Source organism: Rhinopithecus bieti, unplaced genomic scaffold (genome assembly GCF_001698545.2).
Source record: "Rhinopithecus bieti isolate Rb0 unplaced genomic scaffold, ASM169854v2 scaffold_16097, whole genome shotgun sequence".
NCBI classification, from domain to species: domain Eukaryota; kingdom Metazoa; phylum Chordata; class Mammalia; order Primates; family Cercopithecidae; genus Rhinopithecus; species Rhinopithecus bieti.
In genome coordinates, this window is record NW_016808851.1 from 2,449,981 (window position 1) to 2,472,518 (window position 22,538).

A 22,538-nucleotide genomic window follows, 5' to 3' on the forward strand; every position below is an offset into this window, starting at 1 on the left:
GGGTTTACGCCATTCTCCTGCCTCAGCCTCCCGAGTAGCTGGGACTACAGGCGCCCGCCACCTCGCCCGGCTAGTTTTTTGTATTTTTTAGTAGAGACGAGGTTTCACCGTGTTAGCCAGGATGGTCTCGATCTCCTGACCCTGTGATCCGCCCGTCTCGGCCTCCCAAAATGCTGGGATTAAAGGCTTGAGCCACCGCGCCTGGCCAAGCACAGCTTTATACGCATTGATTGATATTAAAGATTTGGTTTCCTTGCATTATACCTACACATAACAGAACTGTAGGCCTTGCGCCATCCTACAAATGTTTTTGAAATGTTACTCTTTGTGTATAACAGACCCTGGAGGATAGAGATTGACCTTATCCCATTTCCTGTACCCAGTACTATGACAGAATGGAAGAACTGGGAACTGATAATGACAGTTAACATTAATTGTACGCTTACTGTTTGCTAGGCACTCCATAAATACTTTATCTGACTAATCTCATCCTCCTAACAACTCTATAACTCTATGAGATAGGCAGTTTTGTTTCTAGTTTTACAGATGAGAACACTGAGCCTCACCCCCACCCCCAGTCTATGTAGCTTGCCCAAGGTCAGATAGCTAGTCATGGCAGAGCTTGGTGTTCAAACCCAAGGGCAGTGTGGCTTTATCTGTGCTTCTCACCAGGACTGCAGAACTTGCCCTCAGAAAATGGGCTGGTCAATAGAAGCTAGAATCATTATTTTTAACCAACAATTACCAAATCACAGTCCTAAAGTTGGAGGAGACTTTGAAGTTCATCTAGCCCAATGTGCAATGAAAGCTGAGATTCCCTTTGTAAGTCCATCTCCCCTGAAAGCCTTGGCTGGACTTCTCATGGCCAGAAGGGCTGTCTGCTCAATGGTAGTTTACTCCTTTTATAGTTCTTTTTCTATTGAGGTTTATTTCCCTGTTATTTATACTCATTGATCCCAGTTTCCCCTCTGGAATAACTCAGAATGATCTTTTATTGCTATGGTCAACAATTTGAGAAACACCAGCTGTGAACTTTAAAGCAATGGTTTCAAAGCCAAATGACAAGGCTTTAATAAATCATGAAGCTTTGGGCAAAAACGTCTGGGAAAAAATAGGAAGAACAATTTGAAAAAGACAAAAAAAAAAAAAAATCCACCTTTACAAGCCACCAGAGAGCTACACAATGGTAGAAGATTTAAACTTCTATAACCTAATGGGATTTTTTTAGTTTCCCTACTGGAAATTCCCATAGTCTAGAAGGCTGGGTTTCTGGACTAGCAAAATTGCTCTTTCCGTAATCATTGCCAATAATGCAAGAGGGGTGTGTGTGTGTGTGTGTGTGTGTGATAGGCATTCTTTTACCATGGAGTAGTGTCCAACCTGAGCTTTGTTGTGGCATACAACGATGGAGTGATTTCAGGCCCCCCAAGTTTGATTACATAGTAAACGGCCTTGCTGTTCCCAGGGAGAAAGTCTGAGGTCTACAGCAACTAGAGGAGCATATGTGTAAAAGTCAGAGGATCTAAACGATGCATGTAAAAGACACCGACTCAACCCTGGAACTGAGTAGTCAGCTCTGCATTTCTAGAGGAGAGCAAGGAGTGAGTGAGGAGCCCCTGACCAGGACAAGGGAGGGCAGAGAGAGCAACTAGGACCAGGTGGACAAATAGGCGAAAAGGAAATACAGAGAAAGGTGGAGTTAAGAACAAAGCTGGGCTCCTTTGAAGGGAGGCTCTGAGTTTTCCTTTGATTTTAGCTCATCTAGGGAGAAAGCCTGGCTAATACTAGTGAGAAACTGATAGGTAAAATGTAAGTTGATCTTCTTTTTTAATTCACAACATTATAGAAACATATCCCCTGTAATTTCTCTGTGCTACTGAAAGCCAGTTGGTTTGAATATACATTTTTGACCATTTTAAAGACTAACTATACAGGTAAGAAGTCATAAAATACTGAGAATATTAGGTTTTACTAAATATATATCAAGGTTTGAGAGTATGCTTTCCAATTACAATCTCTCTCTCTCTGTTTCTCTCTCTCTCTCTCTCTTACTCTTTTTTGTTACGTACCTTATGTTTGTCAAGTAGTTGCTGGATTTCCTCTTTGGAAGACACGATGATTTTCTGGTCTCCTGCCATCTTCTCCTGACCAGTTTCTAGCAGGTCAGCCAGATCTTGTTGGGCCCTCTCATACTGACTCTTGAGTGTAAGGTTCTGGTTCAGGCCACTCCTCCGAGAGCCAATGGTCATCATCAGCTCATCATACATGTCCTAACAGGCAGAGACCACAAGACTCACTCTCAATTCATATTCTGACAACTCTCTAAAAGCATATGAACTATGAACGTACTAAGCCCAAGACCCAACCAAGAAAACACCTTCAGGGATGTGCCCTGTGGAAATGCTCTGCCTATAGGCCATCTGCTTGTCTTTCCTATGAGCCTTGCCTTACTTTGAAAACATGTTTCACAAAAAAATAACCTTTGGACCTTTATTCTCATGCCTGTGATATATTTGCTGTGACTTTACAGTGTCGTGATACCTGGTAGTTCAAGTTCTTTCATTAATCTTATTTAGTATTCTTATCTTTCTGTTTTAAATTTTATTTTATTTTTAACTGACAATAAAGCACAATGGAGAAACTGAAAAAAACTGAATTGATAAAAATGTAAGTATGAAGTGACTGAGTGAAAAGATAAAATAAATATTCAATAAATAATGTGGAAACAACTCAACTCTTTTAAGAAAAATAATGTCTTATCTCATGGCACATATCAAAACGCAATTTAGATTGACTACAACATAAAAATTTAGTAAGTTAAAATGTGAAAGGAAATAAAGATGTGTCTACAAAAACTAAGCTTAATGTTTTAAGATTTTAAAGGACATGCAAAAGTATTTCCTAGAAATGACATATGAGGTAGATTTGACAACTGTTTTCTCAAGATATTAATTGTTTATGATGAAATGTGGGGTAAAACTGTTGAAAAAGTGTCCACGGGGCTGAGGGACATATCATAGAAAATGTAATTCCCATTTTTACAGTGTTCTCAACATTCACATAATTTCAGAGCAACTGATTATAGTATCCTTAACATTTTCCTGCTAAATAACAATCATATTTGGGACTATCCGTCAAACAAGGAGCTAGAGAAATAGGTGAGTTTAATGTGAGCAGAAAGAGTCACAAACTTAAGAAGGCAATATTTTTGCCAAATGTGGTGGGGTAAATAACTATTTAAACTGGAAAGACATTTTAGGAGATGATGACACACCAAACACAAAATTTATTTGAGGCATATGGACCTGATTAACATATCACATTAAGGTTTAGCCTGCCAAAATGGCTCGATCTGGAAAAGTTCAATTTTAATGCCTATTTACGGCAATGACATTTGACTCTTACACCTGATGCTTAAGTGCTGTCGGAAAACTGTCTAAAAAAGTACAAAGTGGGGGTGTTGGGCTTATGACATTATGAAATGTTAGATAAAGGAGAGATACAGTTAAAATAAAAATGTTCTTTTGTTTATAAGGTCTATTTTGTTTTCTCAAAGAAAGAACTCATAAGGCTGTACTGGACTGAGGTTACAAATTCTCAATAGTTCTGCATATACAGAAAATCTAACATGTGTGTCTGTGTGACCATACATAATTGTACACAATTTCTTCTTGATCGAACATAACTGCATTGCCTAGCTGTTGCTAAATTTTGCTGGTTTAATATCTGAAGATATTCTTCCTACCCCAATATCAGATTCTTGCCTAACTGTCAGATCTAGGAAAGGAAATTAACCCAAAGCATTATTCTCTATTCCTGAAAGGATGATAGGAAGTCTGTTTAGATTTCAATTACCTTCCAGTTTAATTTTTGTTGTTGTTGTAGTTCTAGAACGGAAACAATGTCTCCATTCCATTCAAACATATATGGAGGATAAACTATAGCTCTTACCTTAGAAAAAAACACTTTCTAAAAAGTATTACTTTGATTATTTGCTTTTTAAAATAGTATTTGAAGAGATAGTGCAATACAAGGATAGATATCACTTTCTTAATTTTTTCTAGCTAGGATTAAAAATTATTCTATTTTCTACAGTAGAAAATAATATGCCACAACTAAACTATACTGCAATGCTTAACCATGAGAATAATAATAAAGTAACTGTCAGAAAAACATATAAATCTTAGAAGCATGAAAACAACTCACTTCCTTGTACTAAACATGTTAAGCTTCAGAAAATTTTCTAAGAGTTACTTGGCAGAAAGGTGAGGACCTAAGTGGCATGAATTTTATACAAAAAAGCCTAGAAAAATAAAGAAAGTGATTTTTTCTCGACTTCAAGTTCGATGTACCCCTGCAGCTGAATACTACTGGCTGAAGGCTGCACCTGGAGCTTGGAGAGTTCTTGCATGGACGGCTGCTCAATCTGTAACTTGTCACCACGCCTCTTTAATTCAATGATTCCTGCATCCAATTCTTTGAGTCCATCTTCAGCCTGTTGTATTGCCTAGGTAAGATCCATGACATTTTATTAAAACTCCCACAAACAATTTCCCCACAGAAGATGTGATTATTGTGCCTCTTTCTGTGTTCCTCCTCTCCACATAAACATTCTCAATATATACAAAAGGAATTATTTCAATGAAACAAACAAACAAAAAGCCATGTTTACAGACTATATAGAAAAGAGAAGAAGGCCCCTTATTAGTACAGAGCAGTTATCTTACAGATAATGAAGCAGGAGAAAGTCAGGGTAGAGGGCTGGGAGAAGGATGTCTTGCTTAAACAAAAAAGGGAGTTTTTGAAAAGCAACACTTGAAAAAAAAAGGAGCATGATTTAGGACATAGTCAAAAAAAGGTATTTGCCTGAGGTTTTCTAAGGGACCATGTTCTGCTGCCCTTGAAACGTAGTTGTGAGCATCTTTGGAGAGAGATTCAGCGAGGCAACAAAACATATATTACAGCATGGTCAAGGAATCTGTGCTCCTTGTTGTGAAGTGGAAAATCAATCAACAAGTGTTCAAGTGGCAGTTATTGCTAAGCCTTGTCTTCCCAGTGTGAGGTCTGTAGAAGCAGAACAAGATCTCATCTTGTCCTTCAAGGAGCTGATGGTCTGGTTAGGAAGCCAGAGTAAACAGAGAAAAATAAAGCAAGGCTGACTATAAGTAAGTACTAAACTCGATAATGCAACTCATCCCCATTAGTGGACATTAGAGAAGGGAGACACCAGACCACAAACCCTGGAGCAGGCATTTGGAAAGAGGGCAACAGAGGTTGCCCCTGAAGGAGGACAAAAACAAGACTCCAGATGGCAGATGAAACACATGTGTCCAGTGTTCTCTTTCCTGAAAAACCCCCTACAGCCAGAGTGAGTATTTTGTTTGCTTGTTTTTTTTGGCATATTTTTTCCCCATAAATCTAAAAGGACAAGGGAACAGAAAAGAAAACAATGCTAACAATATGTTGGGAAAAGAATACATGATAATTGGCTTAGGAAATCTGGGGAAGCTGAATTCTAAACCAGTGGAGGATCTCCACCACCCAATTCAGAGCAAGAGAAGTCTCCAGAACTCTGGGTGGAGTGAGCTGGGGTGCTAAGTAAGGAGGGTTAGTGAAGAGCTGCTTAAAGGACAGTTAACCCACAGATGCCTCTCCTTATTCCATACTGTCCCTTTTTCTTCCCGTGTAAAAGACTGAAAGATTGTTTTCTGGAGAAAGTCAAACAGACTGAGGGACACTGGACACAGCTGTGAGCTTGAGTGCTGGACTGAAAGCAAGGGATGAAATAACTGGATGCTCCCTGAATGCTGAATGTGGGGCCCCTGAGTCTTCTCTTCCTGGAGCAAGAAGGGCTGCAGCCAGGGCTCTAGTCTCCAGACAGGAGAGGGACAAATATCTGAAAATATCTGAAAACACCAATAAGACAGGCCTGACAATTTGACAGAAGGATTCTCTAACAAATAAATGGTCCACAGAGACCATCCTGCAGGAACTCTTGAAATTGTCATGTTCCATCCACACACAGAGTTCCCTTTCAGCTGTTTAGTCCTCCATCCTAAACTTGAATAGATAACAAAAGATTTCAATATGCCTTTCGATGACCTGAAAGATGGGGACTAACAGAAGCAAACAAATAAAGGCAAGCTGGAGGAAAACAGATTATACAGGAAAAGTAGAACTTCAAACATAAAAACCATTAATACATCAAGAAAGATATAAACGATAATGCATTCATTAAAAAAAATCAAAAATACTACAAAAAGGATCATTCAGAGAATCAAAACGAGTTCTGGGAAAATTAAATACAAGAGAGCAGAAATGCCAAACTCCGTATAAGGGTCTGGAGTTGAAATTGAAGTTTGTCAAAAGAAGAGCAAAAACAGAGAAAGGGCTCTTGGTAAGAGAATTCAAGGATTGAACCAGAGTATCTGACAAAAAGGAGTTCTCCAGAAAAGAAGACAGATAAAATGGAGGAAAGAAACATATTAAATAAATCATTAGAACATTTTCCAGAACAGAAAGATGAGAGCTGCCAAATCAGAAGAGCCCCTTGAGCTCCCAGCCCAGTGGATAAAAATAGATCCTCCCTAAGGCATGTGATTGTGTAATTTCAGGACACTGGAAACCTTTGGGAACTAGAATGTCTTTAGATTCCTTAAAACAACACTGGGAGCTAGAAAACAATGGACAAAAAGCCTTGAAACTCCAAAAGAATTCATATTCAACAAATGACCCTGAAGGATGACATAAAAATAGCAAAGTGATCAATAAAGTGTGAACATGGTATAACAACATTTTCAGACATACATTTGGTACACTTATCATACACCCTTTCTAAGAAAGGATATGCACTAACCAAACAAGGAAGCAATGCAGTAAAGAGAAAGACTTGGGATTCAGAAGAGAGAAGATCCAACATAGGAAGAAATGAAGGGATTCTCAGGATGGTGGTGAAGGGAGATCCAAGAAGACAACTAACTGTGCACCAGGCTTATGAGGCAAGAGAACTGCTCTGGATTGGAACAGCACGACTCAAGAGATGACTATGTTGAGTGAGGTGTGTCTTCCCCATGCCTTCTGCTGTTATTGCCTTTTTAATCTAAGTTGGGTGGGCACGGAATTAGCACGTTCATTAGTTGCGTTCCATTTATTCGAAGAAAAAAAATCTAATTGGTTATTTCTTCAACTGTGACATTCAGTTACATTGGTCAAAAATTAGTGAAAATGATTGCTTGTGATCATACATATCTTATAATTCATATTAGAAATCCAAAGCAAGTCAGCACTACAATTGCTCCAGTCTTTTTTGGAATCACACATTATAAGCCAAGAAAAAAAAAAAGGTCCCTTCATGTGGAAGATATGACAGAAAATAAAGAGATTTTTAATGGGGGGAAATGAGAAATCTCTTTAAAAAGCAGATGAAATTATGGTCAAGAAAAATGCACAGCCAGATGCAGTGGCTCACACCCATAATCCCAACACTTTGGGAGGCTGAGGTGGGAGAACTGCACGAGCCCAGGAGTACAAGACCAGCCTGGGCAACAAAGTGAGACCCTATCTCCATATATATATATATATAGATAGATAGATACACACACACACACACATATATACATATATATATACACACACATATTTTTTAAAATAATTAAATAAAGAGAAAAATGCACACTCACAATTTTGAAAACTATTTTAGATTCCTTAAGACAACAGTGGGAGCTAGAACACAATGGAGAAAAAGCCTTGAAACTATTTTGGGAGGTGTTAACACACACACACCCACACACACACATTATATGTCAGATGATTCTCTATAGTCTATCCATAGATTCCTGGGAAGTTCACTGAAATTAAATCAGAAAATTCTATTCAAACACATACTTTTCATAATTACTTAGCTTATGAAACAGGAGATATTCTAACATCCCTCCCATTTCTTCTATCCTCCCCATTTTCATGCCACCATGCCAGTTTTTGTTCTCATTCTTTCTCTTCAGTACAGCTACATGAAGCCCCATGATAGATCCCCTGTTTCCTGACCCTGGTGCTGTCATGTAAACTATCCAGAAGCAAGATCTAGAACTGCCATTCATTTTTACCTGCAAACATCCCCTACAACTTTACATGGCCAGGGATCTCCCAGCTGAGTCTAAACACCCAAAAGCGCACAAGATGATCTACCAGGATGAAACACTACATCTTTCATTTATATTCAACCACATTCATTTTCTATTTTGGTTGCAGCATGTACACAAACAAAAACTGAAAATAAATGTGGCTGAATTTAATTATGATTTATAACATAAATTGCTTATAATTTATAAATAAATAAAATACATACATTTATGCTGCGTATTTATTTCCTTTTTTTTTTTAGCTAATGAGGCATGCAACAAATAAAGTGTACAGGTCACTCATTTATAGAACAAAGTCCAAAGTTTCACATGCAACAGGCCCTACAAACTGCCTCAAATTTACATATCCAATCTTGTTTGTCCTCAGTCACATTCATTTATCTTAAATTCAGCTAAAATAGGATTACCTGTGTTTCTCCCTAAGTGCTCAGAATTCTCTAACAATTTGTGCCTTTATTCTTGCTGTCCTCTTTACTGCGATAACTTTCTTTCCTGTCATTGTGTGTCCAAACTCTCAAATTCAGTTCAAATTTCCCTCTACAAAGCTTCCCTAATCCTACCCCTGCTGGAGGTCAGAAGGGTCTGAGTATCCACAGTGCTTTGTCAGTACCTCTCCCAGGACAGTTTGACTTTCTGCCCTGTGTCATTGAGGTTCATATCTAATCTCGTCATTGGGTGGAAAACTCCTTCAGGTCAGCATCTGCCATGGATACCTTTTCCCAGCTCACATTTCCTAGTTCTGTGCAGATGTAAGTGACAGAGTCAATGTCACCTGGTACGTTATTCAAACCCAGTACTCAAAAACAAAAATACTACAAACAAAAGTGCTACTGTGAGCCATTAATCTTTCATAGAATATTTAAAATTTCAGAGTAAGTCATATCTCCTCGATGCATTTTCTCTTCTAGGAAAAGGCAGCTATAAATACCTCGATTTGTTCTGCTACGGGTTGTTCAAACACATTTGCCAGTTTCTGCAGAATGATGTATTTGTTGTCAGCCAGTGATGTAAACAGCACTTTCAGATCATTCTAAGGAGGAAAGCAACAGGAAAACTCAAATTGTGTAACAGGGAATTGGAAATACTTGTAAATATAACACAGATTCTAAGAAATTATAATAGAGGCATAGAAATTTAATTTCCAGGAGAAACAATACTGTGCTATGGGAAGGTAAAAGGAACTGGTAACAATTTACTTAGGTGCTAAAACTTACTCCTGAAGAATCTGTTACCCAAAGTATTTTCTACTTAATACAAATGAGGTTGAATCACACATGTAAAAAGCAATGCTTGTCACTCTAATCTCATTACATCTGAAATAAATGAGCACATTCAAATATTGCACAGAAATATTATGTTAATGGCTCTTATCTAGGGAAATAACCTAGTGTTACCCTGATTTGGGAAGTAATATGATTTTTGTTTTTTTTTTTTCTTTTGAGAGGGAATCTCACTCTGTCGCCCAGGCTGGAGTGCAGTGGCGCGATCTCAGCTCACTGCAAGTTCCGCCTCCCAGGTTTACGCCATTCTCCTGCCTCAGCCTCCGAGTAGCTGTAGCTGGGACTACAGGGGCCCGCCACCACGCCCGGCTAATTTTTTGTATTTTTAGTAGAGACGGGGTTTCACCGTGTTAGCCAGGAGGGTCTCGATCTCCTGACCTCGTGATCCGCCCACCTCGGCCTCCCAAAGTGCTGGGATTATAGGCGTGAGCCACCACGTCCGGTCTATGATTCCTAAGAATCATGATTTCGACTTTGCTCTCTCCTCTCCTCCCATTACTCACTCTATCAGTTTCTTCTTCTATTTTTGGAGAATTTGCACAAGTTTTTAAAAAGACATTCGGAAGTTTAGAAAATAAATATTATCCATGATGACCAAAACATGTGAAGAGACAACACAAAAGATCTTGTTAGGTATTTTGTTCAAAATATTACTCATTTAAATGTCCAAATATATTCATATTGAGTTAGATTTGTACAAAAAGGAGATAACTATTAGCATGTTGGTACTTAATTCCAGAGGGAATAATAAATTAGAAGAATATTTAAATGATAAAAAATTAGGCCAGGTGCAGTGGTTCATTTCTGTAATACCAGAATTTTGGGTGCCTGAGGCAGATCACTTGAGGCCAGGAGTTCAAGAGCAGCCTGGGCAACAAAGTGCACCCGGTCTCTACAAAAAGATTTTCTTAAAAAAAGTAAGTGGACACAGTGGCATGCCTGCAGTCCTGTTTATTTGTGAGGCTGAAGTGGAAGGATTCCTTGAGTTCAGGAGTTTGAGGTTGCAGTGAGCTATGATCGTGCCACTACATGCCAGCCTGGGTGACCTTATCTCAAAAAAAAAAAAAAAAAAAATTTTTTTTCTCTAAAATATCAACAAATAAGTTCTATTTCATAATAGTCAGCAAACATATATTCATCAGAGGTTAAAGCTCAACTCAGGACCTCTTCACCAGGGCCTGATCACACACATCACCTACCTGCAATCATTCTGACTGTCTAATGAGGAGAAGGATAATCGTACCAAGAAAAATATCTATAAGAACATGTGAAGGCTTTATAATGCAAATTCAGGTCTTAAAAGCAAAATAATGGGTGCATTATGCAGTAAAAAATATAAAATTGAAAATATAGTGCTGAACATGAGAACTAGAATAGTTGCCACTAACCAAAACTCAAAGCAATCTGCAAGCCTAGTGACTAGCTAAATAGGAAATTATAATAACAGCTCTGGAAAAATACTAGAAATAATAGTTTTACATATGAGTTACTAGGTCTGTATCATTCAACTGTGTTCAGGGTAAGGTCACGTGGGCCACTAAAACCATCACACATTTATCTGTTTTTAAGCCTAGTAAAAGATGTCCTTCATTCACTTGAATAGAAGCCTACATTATCTACATATGTATGTATAATGACATTAGCCCAGTTAATCTAAATGAGTAGCTAAGCATATATAACATAACATGGGTTAGAAATGAAGAGTGCATATATAGATTTTCTATATGTCATTTTTATGCTTTGTTATGTTTTGTTTTGAGACACAGTCTCACTCTGTCACTCAGGCTGGAGTGCAGTGGTGCGATCTCGGCTCACTGGAACCTCTGTCTTCTGGGTTCAAGCAATTCTCCTGCCTCAGCCTCCCGAGTAGCTGGGACTACAGGCACCCACCACCACGTCTGGCTAACTTTTTGTATTTTTAGTAGATATGGGGTTTCAACGTGTTGTTCAGGCTGGTCGCGAACTCCTGAGCTCAGGTGATTCACCCGCCTTGGCCTCCCAAAGTGGGAATTACAGGGGTGAGCCACCACACCCAGCCCATTTATATGCTTTTAATAGCATATTTTATCTCTTAACTATGTTCTACTCAGGGTAATAGGAAACACAGAGTTCATATTTCTGGAAGTCAGACTAATTATCGGGAGAGACTAACCAAGAAGATAGTAAAGCAAAGAATATGATTGACTTTAAAATTACTAAATAAAATTTTAAGAGGTGCTAGAAATCACATGGATAATGACATTTTCTTAAAATAAAATGTAAAGAATTTAACTATTTTTATATTATTATACTTATGATACAACAGGATAATTAAGGTATCCATATATTACAAACATAAAATACATCACTTTTTTTTTCTTGTAGTCACTGGAATTATTGGCAGGGCAAAAAAGAGCAGGATTCTAGCCATTGAGAAACAGATTTGTAGAAAGTTACAGGCTTTCAAACCAATTGTGTCCGGGCACAGTGGTTCACACCTGTAATCCCAGCACTTTGGGAGGTAGAGGCAGGCAGATGACCTGAGGTTAGGAGTTCGAGACCAGCCTGGTCAACATACAGTGAAAGCCCATCTCTACTAAAAAATACAAAAATTAGCTGGGCATGGCGTGCATGCCTGTAGTTCCAGCTACTTGGGAGGCTGAGGCAGAAGAATTGCTTGAACCTGGGAGGCGGAGGTTGCAGTGAGCCAGGATCTCCCCATTGTACTCCAGCCTGGGCAACAAGAGCAAAACTCTGTCTCAAAAATAAATAAATAAATAATAAAATCAGTTGTGCTGCCTCACTCATTCATTAAAGAATTATTCACTTCATTTTCCAGTTTTTAAAATAATTTACAATACACAATTTTATGTTTGAGGAATTCATTTGAGGTTACATCCATCGGTAAAAATTTTAAAAATACAAAATAGTTCATAACTGACTTTATCATGATTCTATATATGTAATGTACATCTACATAACATCTACACATCCTCTCAAATAGCCTTTTTGGTATAGAATAATGTTAGCAGTCTGGCAAAAGCTAACCCTCAAAGATTAAATGCAGAATGAAGGCATACCCTTCCAGTAACTGCTGAGGATTGACAGCATACCAGGTGTTTGATGCAAAGTTAAAAAAAAAAAAGAAAATGGTTTATGACTTGACCGTTAACACTGGAAACTTTCTCTCAACTAAATTGGAACACAAATATTTTGAAATGTCTTTTTGTTCATGAGCTGGCCACCAACAAATAGAAAGTTGTTGGCAGAAGAAAACTAGAGAACACGATTTAAAGGGAATTCCATGATTCTCTTAGATCCTTCAAATAAAATAAGTTCCAGAGCATTCATGCCTAATTCATATATTACTGTGATTGGTGATAACTACTAATAAAATGTAAAAGTATGAAAGTACTAAAGATACTAAATGCAATTCACAAAAGATACGGGGAATGAGAGCAAAAGGGACTGCTGAGGTATTCAGGGATTCTGACTTGACCATCTTGGAGGTAGTAACTAACAGGGAAGACAGCTGGAGAGCAGTGCCACTGGCTCAGGGACAAGACTGAGTTGCTGGTGGTACCATCAACTGGCAAAGGATATTGGATAAAATTTAAGAGACTCTAATGAAGGCCCACATTCTCCATCTTCCCTGAGATCACCCTAATATGATAAAATACAAAAAAAAAAAAAATTATTTGAGTAAAATCCTGGCTGTAGTTCTTAATGACTGAGTAACATTGAAGTAATTTAATCTTTCTCTTGGTGTTAGATCCTATATCTCTTATAATACTATCATTAATAACAATAACAACACTTGCTGAGTACTTACTATGTATCAGGCACTGTTCAGAGTATTTTAAACACAACTCAACTCATTTCATCCTCACCACAGTCTATGAGGCAATTAATATGGGTATGATTTGACAGTTGAGGATACCAAGGTTCAGGAAAGTCAAGCTGCTAAAGTTATACAGCAGTAAGTGACAATGCCAGAATTTGAACCCAGTCTATTAGCTTTGGAGACTACATGTTTAATTTTTACTGTTCAGACTTTGCAAAATTAATATTAGAACAATGTTTGCAGGATGTTGAAAGATTAAAGACAAGGAATATGAGAAAATATTTTGTGAATAAAAAAATGAAACTCATATGTTTGTGATAGTTTTACTCTGTGGTTTTAAGAATGCAGACTACCGGAAGGCAGTGGTAATTTGTGCCTCTGAATGAATGTCATAAAAATTCCATGTTTCTTGGTTAATGCTACATTTATTTGACACTTTGTAGTATTTTGGGTTTTTTTGCAAATCAAAACTCTACATTAAACTCTTGTCCCTAATGACATGTCTCTATTTTATAAAATCTTTCATGATGGTTAAAAATAACATGCAATTAAAACTTATGTATTCCCAAAGGGTGCTTTTATTAGGAATGAAAATCAGCACTAAAAGTTTATCAGCAGCTTTTGCATTTGTTCCAGTATATAGTCATAGGAAAAGTTTCCTAAGAACACATAAGAATTCTAATATGGGGCTAAAAGGCAGTAAGTATGAGGAGTTAGGATTGGAAAGTAATGTAATGCATTTTAACACAGGTAGAAGTAATTAGACCACATTTACTTTCAAAGACTCTTAGGTACTACAGTCTATGGCCCTTTCTATATTCCAACACTTTCTGCATACTCTTTTTTTTTTTTCTTTTTTGTTTTGAGACAGAGTCTTGCTCTGTCACCCAGGCTGGAGTGCAGTGGCTGGATCTCAGCTCACTGCAAGCTCTGCCTTCTGGGTTTACGCCATTCTCCTGCCTCAGCCTCCCCAGTAGCTGGGACTACAGGCGCCCGCCACCTCGCCCGGCTAGATTTTTGTATTTTTTAGTAGAGACGGAGTTTCACCGTGTTAGCCAGGATGGTCTCGATCACCTGACCTCGTGATCGGCCCGTCTAGGTCTCCCAAAGTGCTGGGACTACAGGTTTGAGCAACTGCAACCAGCCTCTTTTTTTTTTTTTTTTTTTTTGAGATGGAGTTTTGCTCTGTCACCTAGGCTGGAGTGCAGTGGCATGATCTCGGCTCACTGCTACCTCTGCCTCCCGGGTTCAAGCGATCCTCCTGCCTCAGCCTCCAAGTAGCTGGGATAACAGGCCTGCACCACCACACCCTGCTAATTTCTGTATTTTTAGTAGAGATGGGTTGCACTATGTTGGCCAAGCTGGTCCCAAACTCCTGACCTCAAATGATTTGCCTGCCTTGACCTCCCAAAGTGCTGGGATCATGGACATGAGCCACCACACCAGGCCATTTTCTGCATATTCTTTCCCAGTGTGTTTAAGCTCCAGTATTAGCAACTAAAAATTATAATTATAAAGAGCCATAAATTTGACTTTTATTGATTGAATTTATAATTCTATTTCGTCCTTAGTTTGAAGTGGGTGGTTTTCTCAACCTTCCATTTCTAGGAGCAAAAAATCTTTAGTTTCTAATCCTTTAATTCAACCCCCTTCATTTTCTACAAAGCTCTCGTTCTTCATTACGCATTTAAAAAAACAACAACCAGGTACGTAACACAGACTCATGACTGACTATTATTGAATACCTAGAAAATGGTCAAGTATCCTTTGATAATGTCTTACTTACCTGGAAATGTAGTATTTGCTGAAGTCTTTCTTTCATCTGATGACATCGTTGATTCACTACTGAGTCTAGCAACGATAACCTGCCCAAAAGACAACCCAAAGTATCTTCAATAACATCTCGATTATCACCATTCTCTGGAAAAGCTTGCGAAAACAAGTTTTTGTTCTTATCCATTTCTTCAGACATTTCCTTAATGTCTTTGGCAAGAATCTAGAGGTGATAAAAGGGCATTTTTCAGTGTTTAGATACATGAATTGATATGCAAATCAAGTTATTTTCTCATAGAAAGTCAACTAAATCTCTCTGGTTGCTTAGTAATAATTAGACCTAAGACAACTGGAACCTCTTTCAAATAGTTCTATACATTTCAGGCAAGTTGCTCTCAGGGACTTTACCTCATTCACTAGTAATAAGGAGCACTGTAAAATGCTATTTATGAATTTGGTACTTTTTTTAAGCATGTGTTTCATATTTGGAAGATCTGTGATACATAATAGTGTTTCTACAGAGTTTCCCATTTTTCCCTCTTACATACACAAGACAAAGAATGAAAATGCAAACTAGAAATATTCTGCATTCAAGCAATGATGTTCTGCATTATTAGAATTGTTCTATGTTTGACTTTCTTTATGCATAAAATTAATTATCCCATCAAAACGTCAAGTGCTTTGTAATGTTATACACACAGGCAGAAACTACTAAACTTACCTCTTGGTTGAAGAGACAAGTTTCTGTTTCTTCTGGTAAAAGTGCTGTGGCAACAAATAAACGTTCTTCAACATCATCCAACCAAGTAGAGGTGGCTGAGACCCCATCATACAACTTCTGCTCCAAGTGTATACTCTGCCTCTTTGTCCCTCCACTCTGGGAAACACACAACAGGGTCAAATAATCAATTTCAGTTTTTGAAAATCCGGGAAAAATATCAGGATGGGGCCAGGCACGGTGCTCACACCTGTAACCTGAGCACTTTGGTAGCTCAAGGCAGACAGATCACTTGAGGTTAGGAGTTCAAGACTGGCCTGGCCAATGTGGTGAAACCCCATCTGTACTAAAAAATATAAAAATTAGCCAGGCGTGGTGGCATGTGCCTGTAATCCCAGCTTCTTAGGAGGCTAAAACATGACAATCGCTTGAACCCAGGAGGTGGAGGCTACAGTGAGCCAAGATTGTGCCACTGTACTCCAGCCTGCGTGACAGTACAACACTGTCTGAAAAAATAAAATAAAATAAAATATAAAAGCAGAAACAGGATGGGCCTCCAGGGTCCAGTGACTCTTTGTTTCAGCACTCACCCCCAGTGTTGGGTCTCAATTCATGCTCAGGGGTGGATGGAACAGCCTCACAGAGGCCAGGCAAATCAATACAAGCAAAACATGACTCTTATAAACCAAGCCAAACATACTGATAAAATGGCCTTACCTGGGATGAAACCTCCTCGAAGGCTTGGTTCAGTCCATCCAGCAAAGACGTAACTGCAGATTTATCTTGGATCGGCACGTCCCCTTTGTACAGTGGCACACCAGACAAGAGTCGATTTGGCCTGCTATAAAGCTGTAGGCAAACAAAGGCAGCTTGTTGAAGAGCATATGCATTATGTCCCAGTTTTCTCATTTGGAAATGCACACTGAAATAGATGCTGGAAAAACTGTCCATAAGAAAATTTCTTCTAGAGAAATATAACTTCTACAACATACCATGTCCACTGAACACAGTGGCCAGATGCATCAATGGCAATGTTTCCATGGATGGATTTTTTTTTTTCTTTTTAAGCAGTGGAAAAAAAAGGCCTGAGAGATAGGAAGAATAAGTTCTGGTGTTCTATTACACAGGAGGTCAAACATAGTTAACAATAACATATTGTATATCTCAATAGCTAGAAGAGAGGATTTTGAATCTCCCTACCACAAAGTGATAGATGTTTGAGATGATGAGTCTGCTAATTACCATGACTTGATCATTATACACTATATACATGTATCTAAACATCACACTGTACACCAGAAATATGTACAAATATTATGTACAAATAAAAAAAAGCAGGCCACCCACGATGGCTCATGCCTGTAATAGGCTGAGATGGGCAGATCATTTGAGGCCAGGAGTTCAAGACTGGCCTGGCCTACATGACGAAACCCTGTCTCTACTAAAAATACAAAAATTAGCCAGTTGTGGTGGCACACATCTATAATCCCAGCAATTCAGGTGACTGAGGCATGAGAATTGCTTGAACCCAGAGGCAGAAATTGCAGTGAGCTGAGATCACGCCACCACTGCACTCTAGCCTAGGCAACAGAGTAAGACCCTGTTTCAAAACAAACAAAAGGTGACATTATAAAAAAGAAAATTAAATTAAAAGGTGGCTTGCAAATTTTATGAAACAAACAACATTAAGGCACAAATAAATTAGAAACAGAAAGGATGAGAACAGACATTGCTGAAAATGGAATCACTGGCATAGAGAAAAAACTTGCAATAATCAGATGAAAAGTGAATCCGAATTTTAAAAAAACAGATCAGTACAACTAAAAAGAAGTCAATAGGTATAGAAAAAAGATGATCTAACACAAGGATAATTGATGTCCCTGAAGCAGAGATATAATAAATATAGCATAAAATACATCTCATACCAACAATTCCCTACAATTAATAAAAAAGCAAACCTTGATTCTTAAATATAAAAAAGTACATTGTGTCACAGGAAAAATATGATTGGAGAACACTCAACATCAGACATAGCCTAGATAAGCTGTTGAAACTTAAAGAAAACTAAATAATTCTCCTGGCATCCATACAGAGAACAACAACAAAAATAAATAAATAAGGGAAAAAATAGTAGACTGATGTTAGATTTTTCTAAAGCTTCATTCAATGCCAGAAGACAAAAACAAATGTAGATACAAATTCTGAAGGGATAAAAGTATGACAGAAAAATGCCCATCAAATATAGAGACAACCGGCTGATACTCCCAAACATGATAGAACCTGAGTTTTCTTGAAAAAAATTACTTGACAATGGAATTAATTCCTGAGAGCTGGATCAAAATTTAAAATTTAGGAATTAAAAAGATATGCTAAAAGGATTGGTTATGAGCACTAAGGAATTTAAAGATTAAATTGATTTACAGTATATGGGAATTGTTAATTGCTCTTTTTCATTTTCATCTTTGCACTTGGCTGCATTATGTGAATTATTATAATGAATATATGTAATTTTCAAAATAAGAGTAATTTTTCTTAAAATTGACTAAATAAGAAAGTTATTAGCAATCATAAAAATATCTTACCATAGCTTTCCTCTCAACTTTTCTTGTTGGTTTTAGCAATACCTATAGTGAAATAATCCATCCTAAATACAAGACCTAGGCTGATCTCTTTGCTTTCATTATTAGCCCTATTTCCCCTAAACTCTTTTACATATACATATGGCTTCCCAATAAAGGCAATGATATGGTGTAGCATTCAAACTTTTGATCATGTTTTCAATCAAACTCAGTCTCCTTTTTTTTTTTTTTTTTTGAGATGGAGTCTTGCTCTGTCACCCAGGCAAGGTGCGATCTCAGCACACTGCAACCGCTGCTTCCCGGGTTCAAGTGATTTTCCTGTCTCAGCCTCCCAAATAGCTGGGATTACAGGTGTGCACCACCACGTGCAGCTAATTTTTGTATTTTTAGTAGAGACGGGGTTTTCCCATGTTGGCCAGGCTGGTCTTGAGCTCCTGACCTCATGTGATCTGTCAGCCTCAGCCTCCCAAAGTGTTAGGAATACAGGCATGAGCCACTGCAGCCGGCCACCAGTCTCTTTTGACTTTTCAAAATATCTCTTCACCTTTCAGACTGACTACTCATGATCCTGTAAATATGCCAAGCCCATTCCCCATTGCAGCTGGGATATCCACCACCCAGCATCCCCTTAAAATCTGCTACTTTAATTTCCATACCTATCATAGCAACTTTTGACTATTTTTTCTTAACCTTTGTTTCCTTTAAATTCCTGCTTATGGATCCTGTCATAGTTGCCTAACTTTTTTTAGAAATGTATGCGCTATTTCCCTATTTGGGTTATAGGTTCCCAGAGCTGTATTTCACCCTGAAGCCAAGAAGGTTGTTGTGCATGGAAGCACTAAATACATTGGAAGTAAACAGATTAAGAAAAATTGCTCTAAGAGATTAGTGCCCTTTGACCTAGAGAACTTTAGGCCAAAATGTACCTGTTTTTACATATGAAAGTAGTATTTCTAGGGTACAAAATTGCCATTAAGGTAGTATGAAAGAGGAGGGACTTAGGTAACAGAGAGATTGGCCTCCTGATTCCAGATTCACTTCTTCTTAATCCCAAGACCCTCAGAAATTATCCAACCTCTCTAAGCCTCAGTTTCCAGGTCTACAACGTAGAGATAATATTGGCCTCACCACAACGTTATTAGCTGTTAACACCTAGAACTTAAAATGTGTTCATTATATGATCACTCCCTTTCTGCCTGGAAACTGACAGCTAAATTGCTTCTTCCCTTCCTTTTCCTTCACCTTTTCACACCACAGAGAGGAAAACAACCTGTGAAGCACTGTGTGCAAATGATCAGTGATTGCTGAAACAAAGCACTCAAATGCAAAAATGTCATTAAAAAAGAGCATTCAGTGCTTTTATTTCTAATCCAAAGGCAAGGGAGATACAACGTGAATCTAAACTTGAACAGTCCAAGTATTGTGGAATGTCAGTGGCAGCAGGGCAAGGTTTGTTCAGTAAGCCCAGCATAGAGGACGCTGGAGTGTCGGCTCCGACTGAGAGCAAAAGCAGCTCTTGAAGATCAAAGAGGGTAATGGATGAGACCTCCAGGAGGTCTGTAGATGCCCAGTGAATCACACAGGTGCTTTATGAATGGAGAATAGTAAGCAAGCACGGACTCTAGAAAATATCGCAGATTTCTCTAACTTAAGATAGTCAGAAAAGACTGCAGTCCTTGATTCAGAACTATACATACCTCTCCTATTCAAAGGATACTCGAACATGAAGGGAGAGCTAGCAGTCAAGTCCAGGAGATCCCTATCAGGGAAAAGGAATTTGAGCTACGAGTCTGGGGAACATTTTATCAGGGATTTGAGGAAGGATGAATTAAAACACAGGGAGGAGGTCCACACAAAAAGTATACGGCACCATTTGCCAGGGTGGATATGTTTCTGGGACAACTGCTTCCAGGAATACAGTGCTTTCAGTTTCCCAGGGCAGAGCTGGTGACTATTTCCGCAGACAGGGGTAAAGAAGCCTCCTGGCCAAGGAGGGAAAGTGACAGGGCAGAAAGTTCACAAAAGCATGTGTTTTTATAAAAACAGAATAGAAAGCATGGCTCTGGAGAGATGTATGCACAGCTACCCACAGATGACAGGACACCTCATGACCTTCAGACCACCAATCCCCAACCTTTTTGGCACCAGGGATTGGTTTCTTGGGGGCGGGAGTGATGGTTTCAGGATGAAACTGTTCCACCTCAGATCATCAGGCATTAAATTCACGTTAGAAGCGTGAAACCTAGATCCCTCGCATGCGCAGTTCACAACAGGGTTCACATTCCTACGAGAATCTGGTGCTGCCACTGATCTAACCAGGAGGCAGAGCTCAGGCAGTAATGCTCACCTGCCCACCGCTCACCTCTTGCTGAGAGGTCCAGTTCCTAACAGGCCACGGACCCGTACCAGTCTGCAGCCTGGGAGTTGCGGAGCCCTGCTTTAGAGAGTCTCCTTCCACTTAACTCTGGCAGATTGTGCCTGCTTTCTAATGTCTACTTTGTCAGCTTCAGCCTTTCTCTCCTCCAGTTCACTGCAGTTATTGACACCCTTTGCTTCCAGTTCGGCCTCTCCCAGCCCCTAAGCTAGTTCTGGCCAGAGCAGAAAGAATAGCAGCTTCCTCAGACCAACGGAAAGGTTTTAGAATTCACTCTGATAATACTGCTGACTTGGAATGAGCCTAGATGGACGCTGCTGGCCCAGGACAAGGGACTAGTCTTGTATCTGAAGAATTTCTCTGGGCCACAGCTGTGGTAGGCATCCCAGGCTGGCTTGTGTTTCTGACTCCCTCATTTGCCCTCTAACTTTCTAATTCCTCTGACTTCCAGTTGTTCCCTGGCTTCTGCTTAGAGTGAAGTAATAGCCATTACCTGGAACCATCTGTTCCTGTCTTCAATTCCCTTGGATTTGGCATGTCTGGTGGAACCAAGCCCGACATCACACAGTATCACTCCCAGGAACCAGCCTCGCAGATGGGTCCGTAACTATTCCAGCTGACCACTGGCTTCACTTCCCTACCCTAGACCCACCAACGTCCCAATATGTTTCTCATTAAGATCTCCTGAAATTATTAAATACTGGAAGTGGCAATGGAAAATAAGATGGCCTCACAATTGCGTTCCAGATTTGTGGAAATCCTTCTGTCCTAGATGTGCATATCCTTGATTTCCACCCTTACTTTTTCAAGTTTGCAAAACACACACAAAAACAGGGCACTTAAAATGTAAGGGTTTAGGCTAATATGGAATCAGATATTAATTGTCTTTGAGGAAAAATATTATCCAGAAATCAAATTTTCACATATAAATATATAATTATGAAGGGAAATGTGAAACAGACTTGTTAAGAAAAATGTAGAGTGAAAAACTGGCTTCATGTCTTAGTTTGAAATTGATCATGAAAATTAAGATGATTGCACAGTTATACTCCCTCAGCATAAACTCTATTATCTTTTATATTAGTTATCATACAATGTAAAATATTTGATACCACTTGCTCTTGTTCCTGTTCCAGAACATTCTGTAGTAGTTTCTGCTTGGTACTAAATTCTTGATGTAAGCTTTCCCATTTCATCCTCATCTGGTCTTCAGCGGATGATTTCTCCCCTTCCATCCCCAACTCCTGGGATAACACATCAGGTTTTTCGCTATTAGAAGAATAAATAATCTTAGTTTACAATGTGCACAAAAAAGTGATAAGATAGGTAATTTATTGTGTATACCAGACCTGCTTTCTCAAATGAAATAAAATTACCTTGGTTATTAGCTTACGCTTTAAAAATAACAAAAATGTTTAGGCCAATCACAAAGCAACTATATTCCTACTCATTGATACACTGAACCATGTGCAGAAGTGATACTTAAAAATGCATTGAATAAAATAATTGCAACATTTGGAATAAAATTTATAGCATGATTACAGACAAGTATCCTTTGGCAAATAGCAGAAATGTTAGTTCAAAACCTTAAAAATGTGTTAGTCTAGGGAGGGTTGCTATTATGAGTTCAGAGAAAATATAGGACACAGGAGGGCGGTGCAGGACACAAGAGGGTAGAACAGGACACGGAGAGATAGTACAGGACCTGGGAAGGTAGTACAGGACACGGAGAGATAGTACAGGGCCTGGGTAGGTAGTACAGGACATGGAGGGATAGTACAGGGCCTGGGAAGGTAGTACAGGGCACGGAGAGATAGTACAGGGCCTGGGAAGGTAGTACAGGACATGGAGGG

At 38.8% G+C, this 22,538-nt stretch overlaps 1 protein-coding gene across 1 annotated transcript in view; it reads right to left on the reverse strand.

Annotated features, from left to right (window-relative positions):
* SYNE1 (spectrin repeat containing nuclear envelope protein 1) overlaps positions 1 to 22,538 on the reverse strand; it is a 286,149-nt gene that overhangs the window by 123,799 nt on the left and 139,812 nt on the right. The window contains 7 exon segments of the mRNA XM_017887615.1: positions 2,070 to 2,270; positions 4,388 to 4,507; positions 9,067 to 9,168; positions 15,028 to 15,237; positions 15,736 to 15,891; positions 16,450 to 16,581; positions 21,798 to 21,954. Of these exon segments, the coding sequence (XP_017743104.1) occupies positions 2,070 to 2,270; positions 4,388 to 4,507; positions 9,067 to 9,168; positions 15,028 to 15,237; positions 15,736 to 15,891; positions 16,450 to 16,581; positions 21,798 to 21,954 (1,078 nt within the window).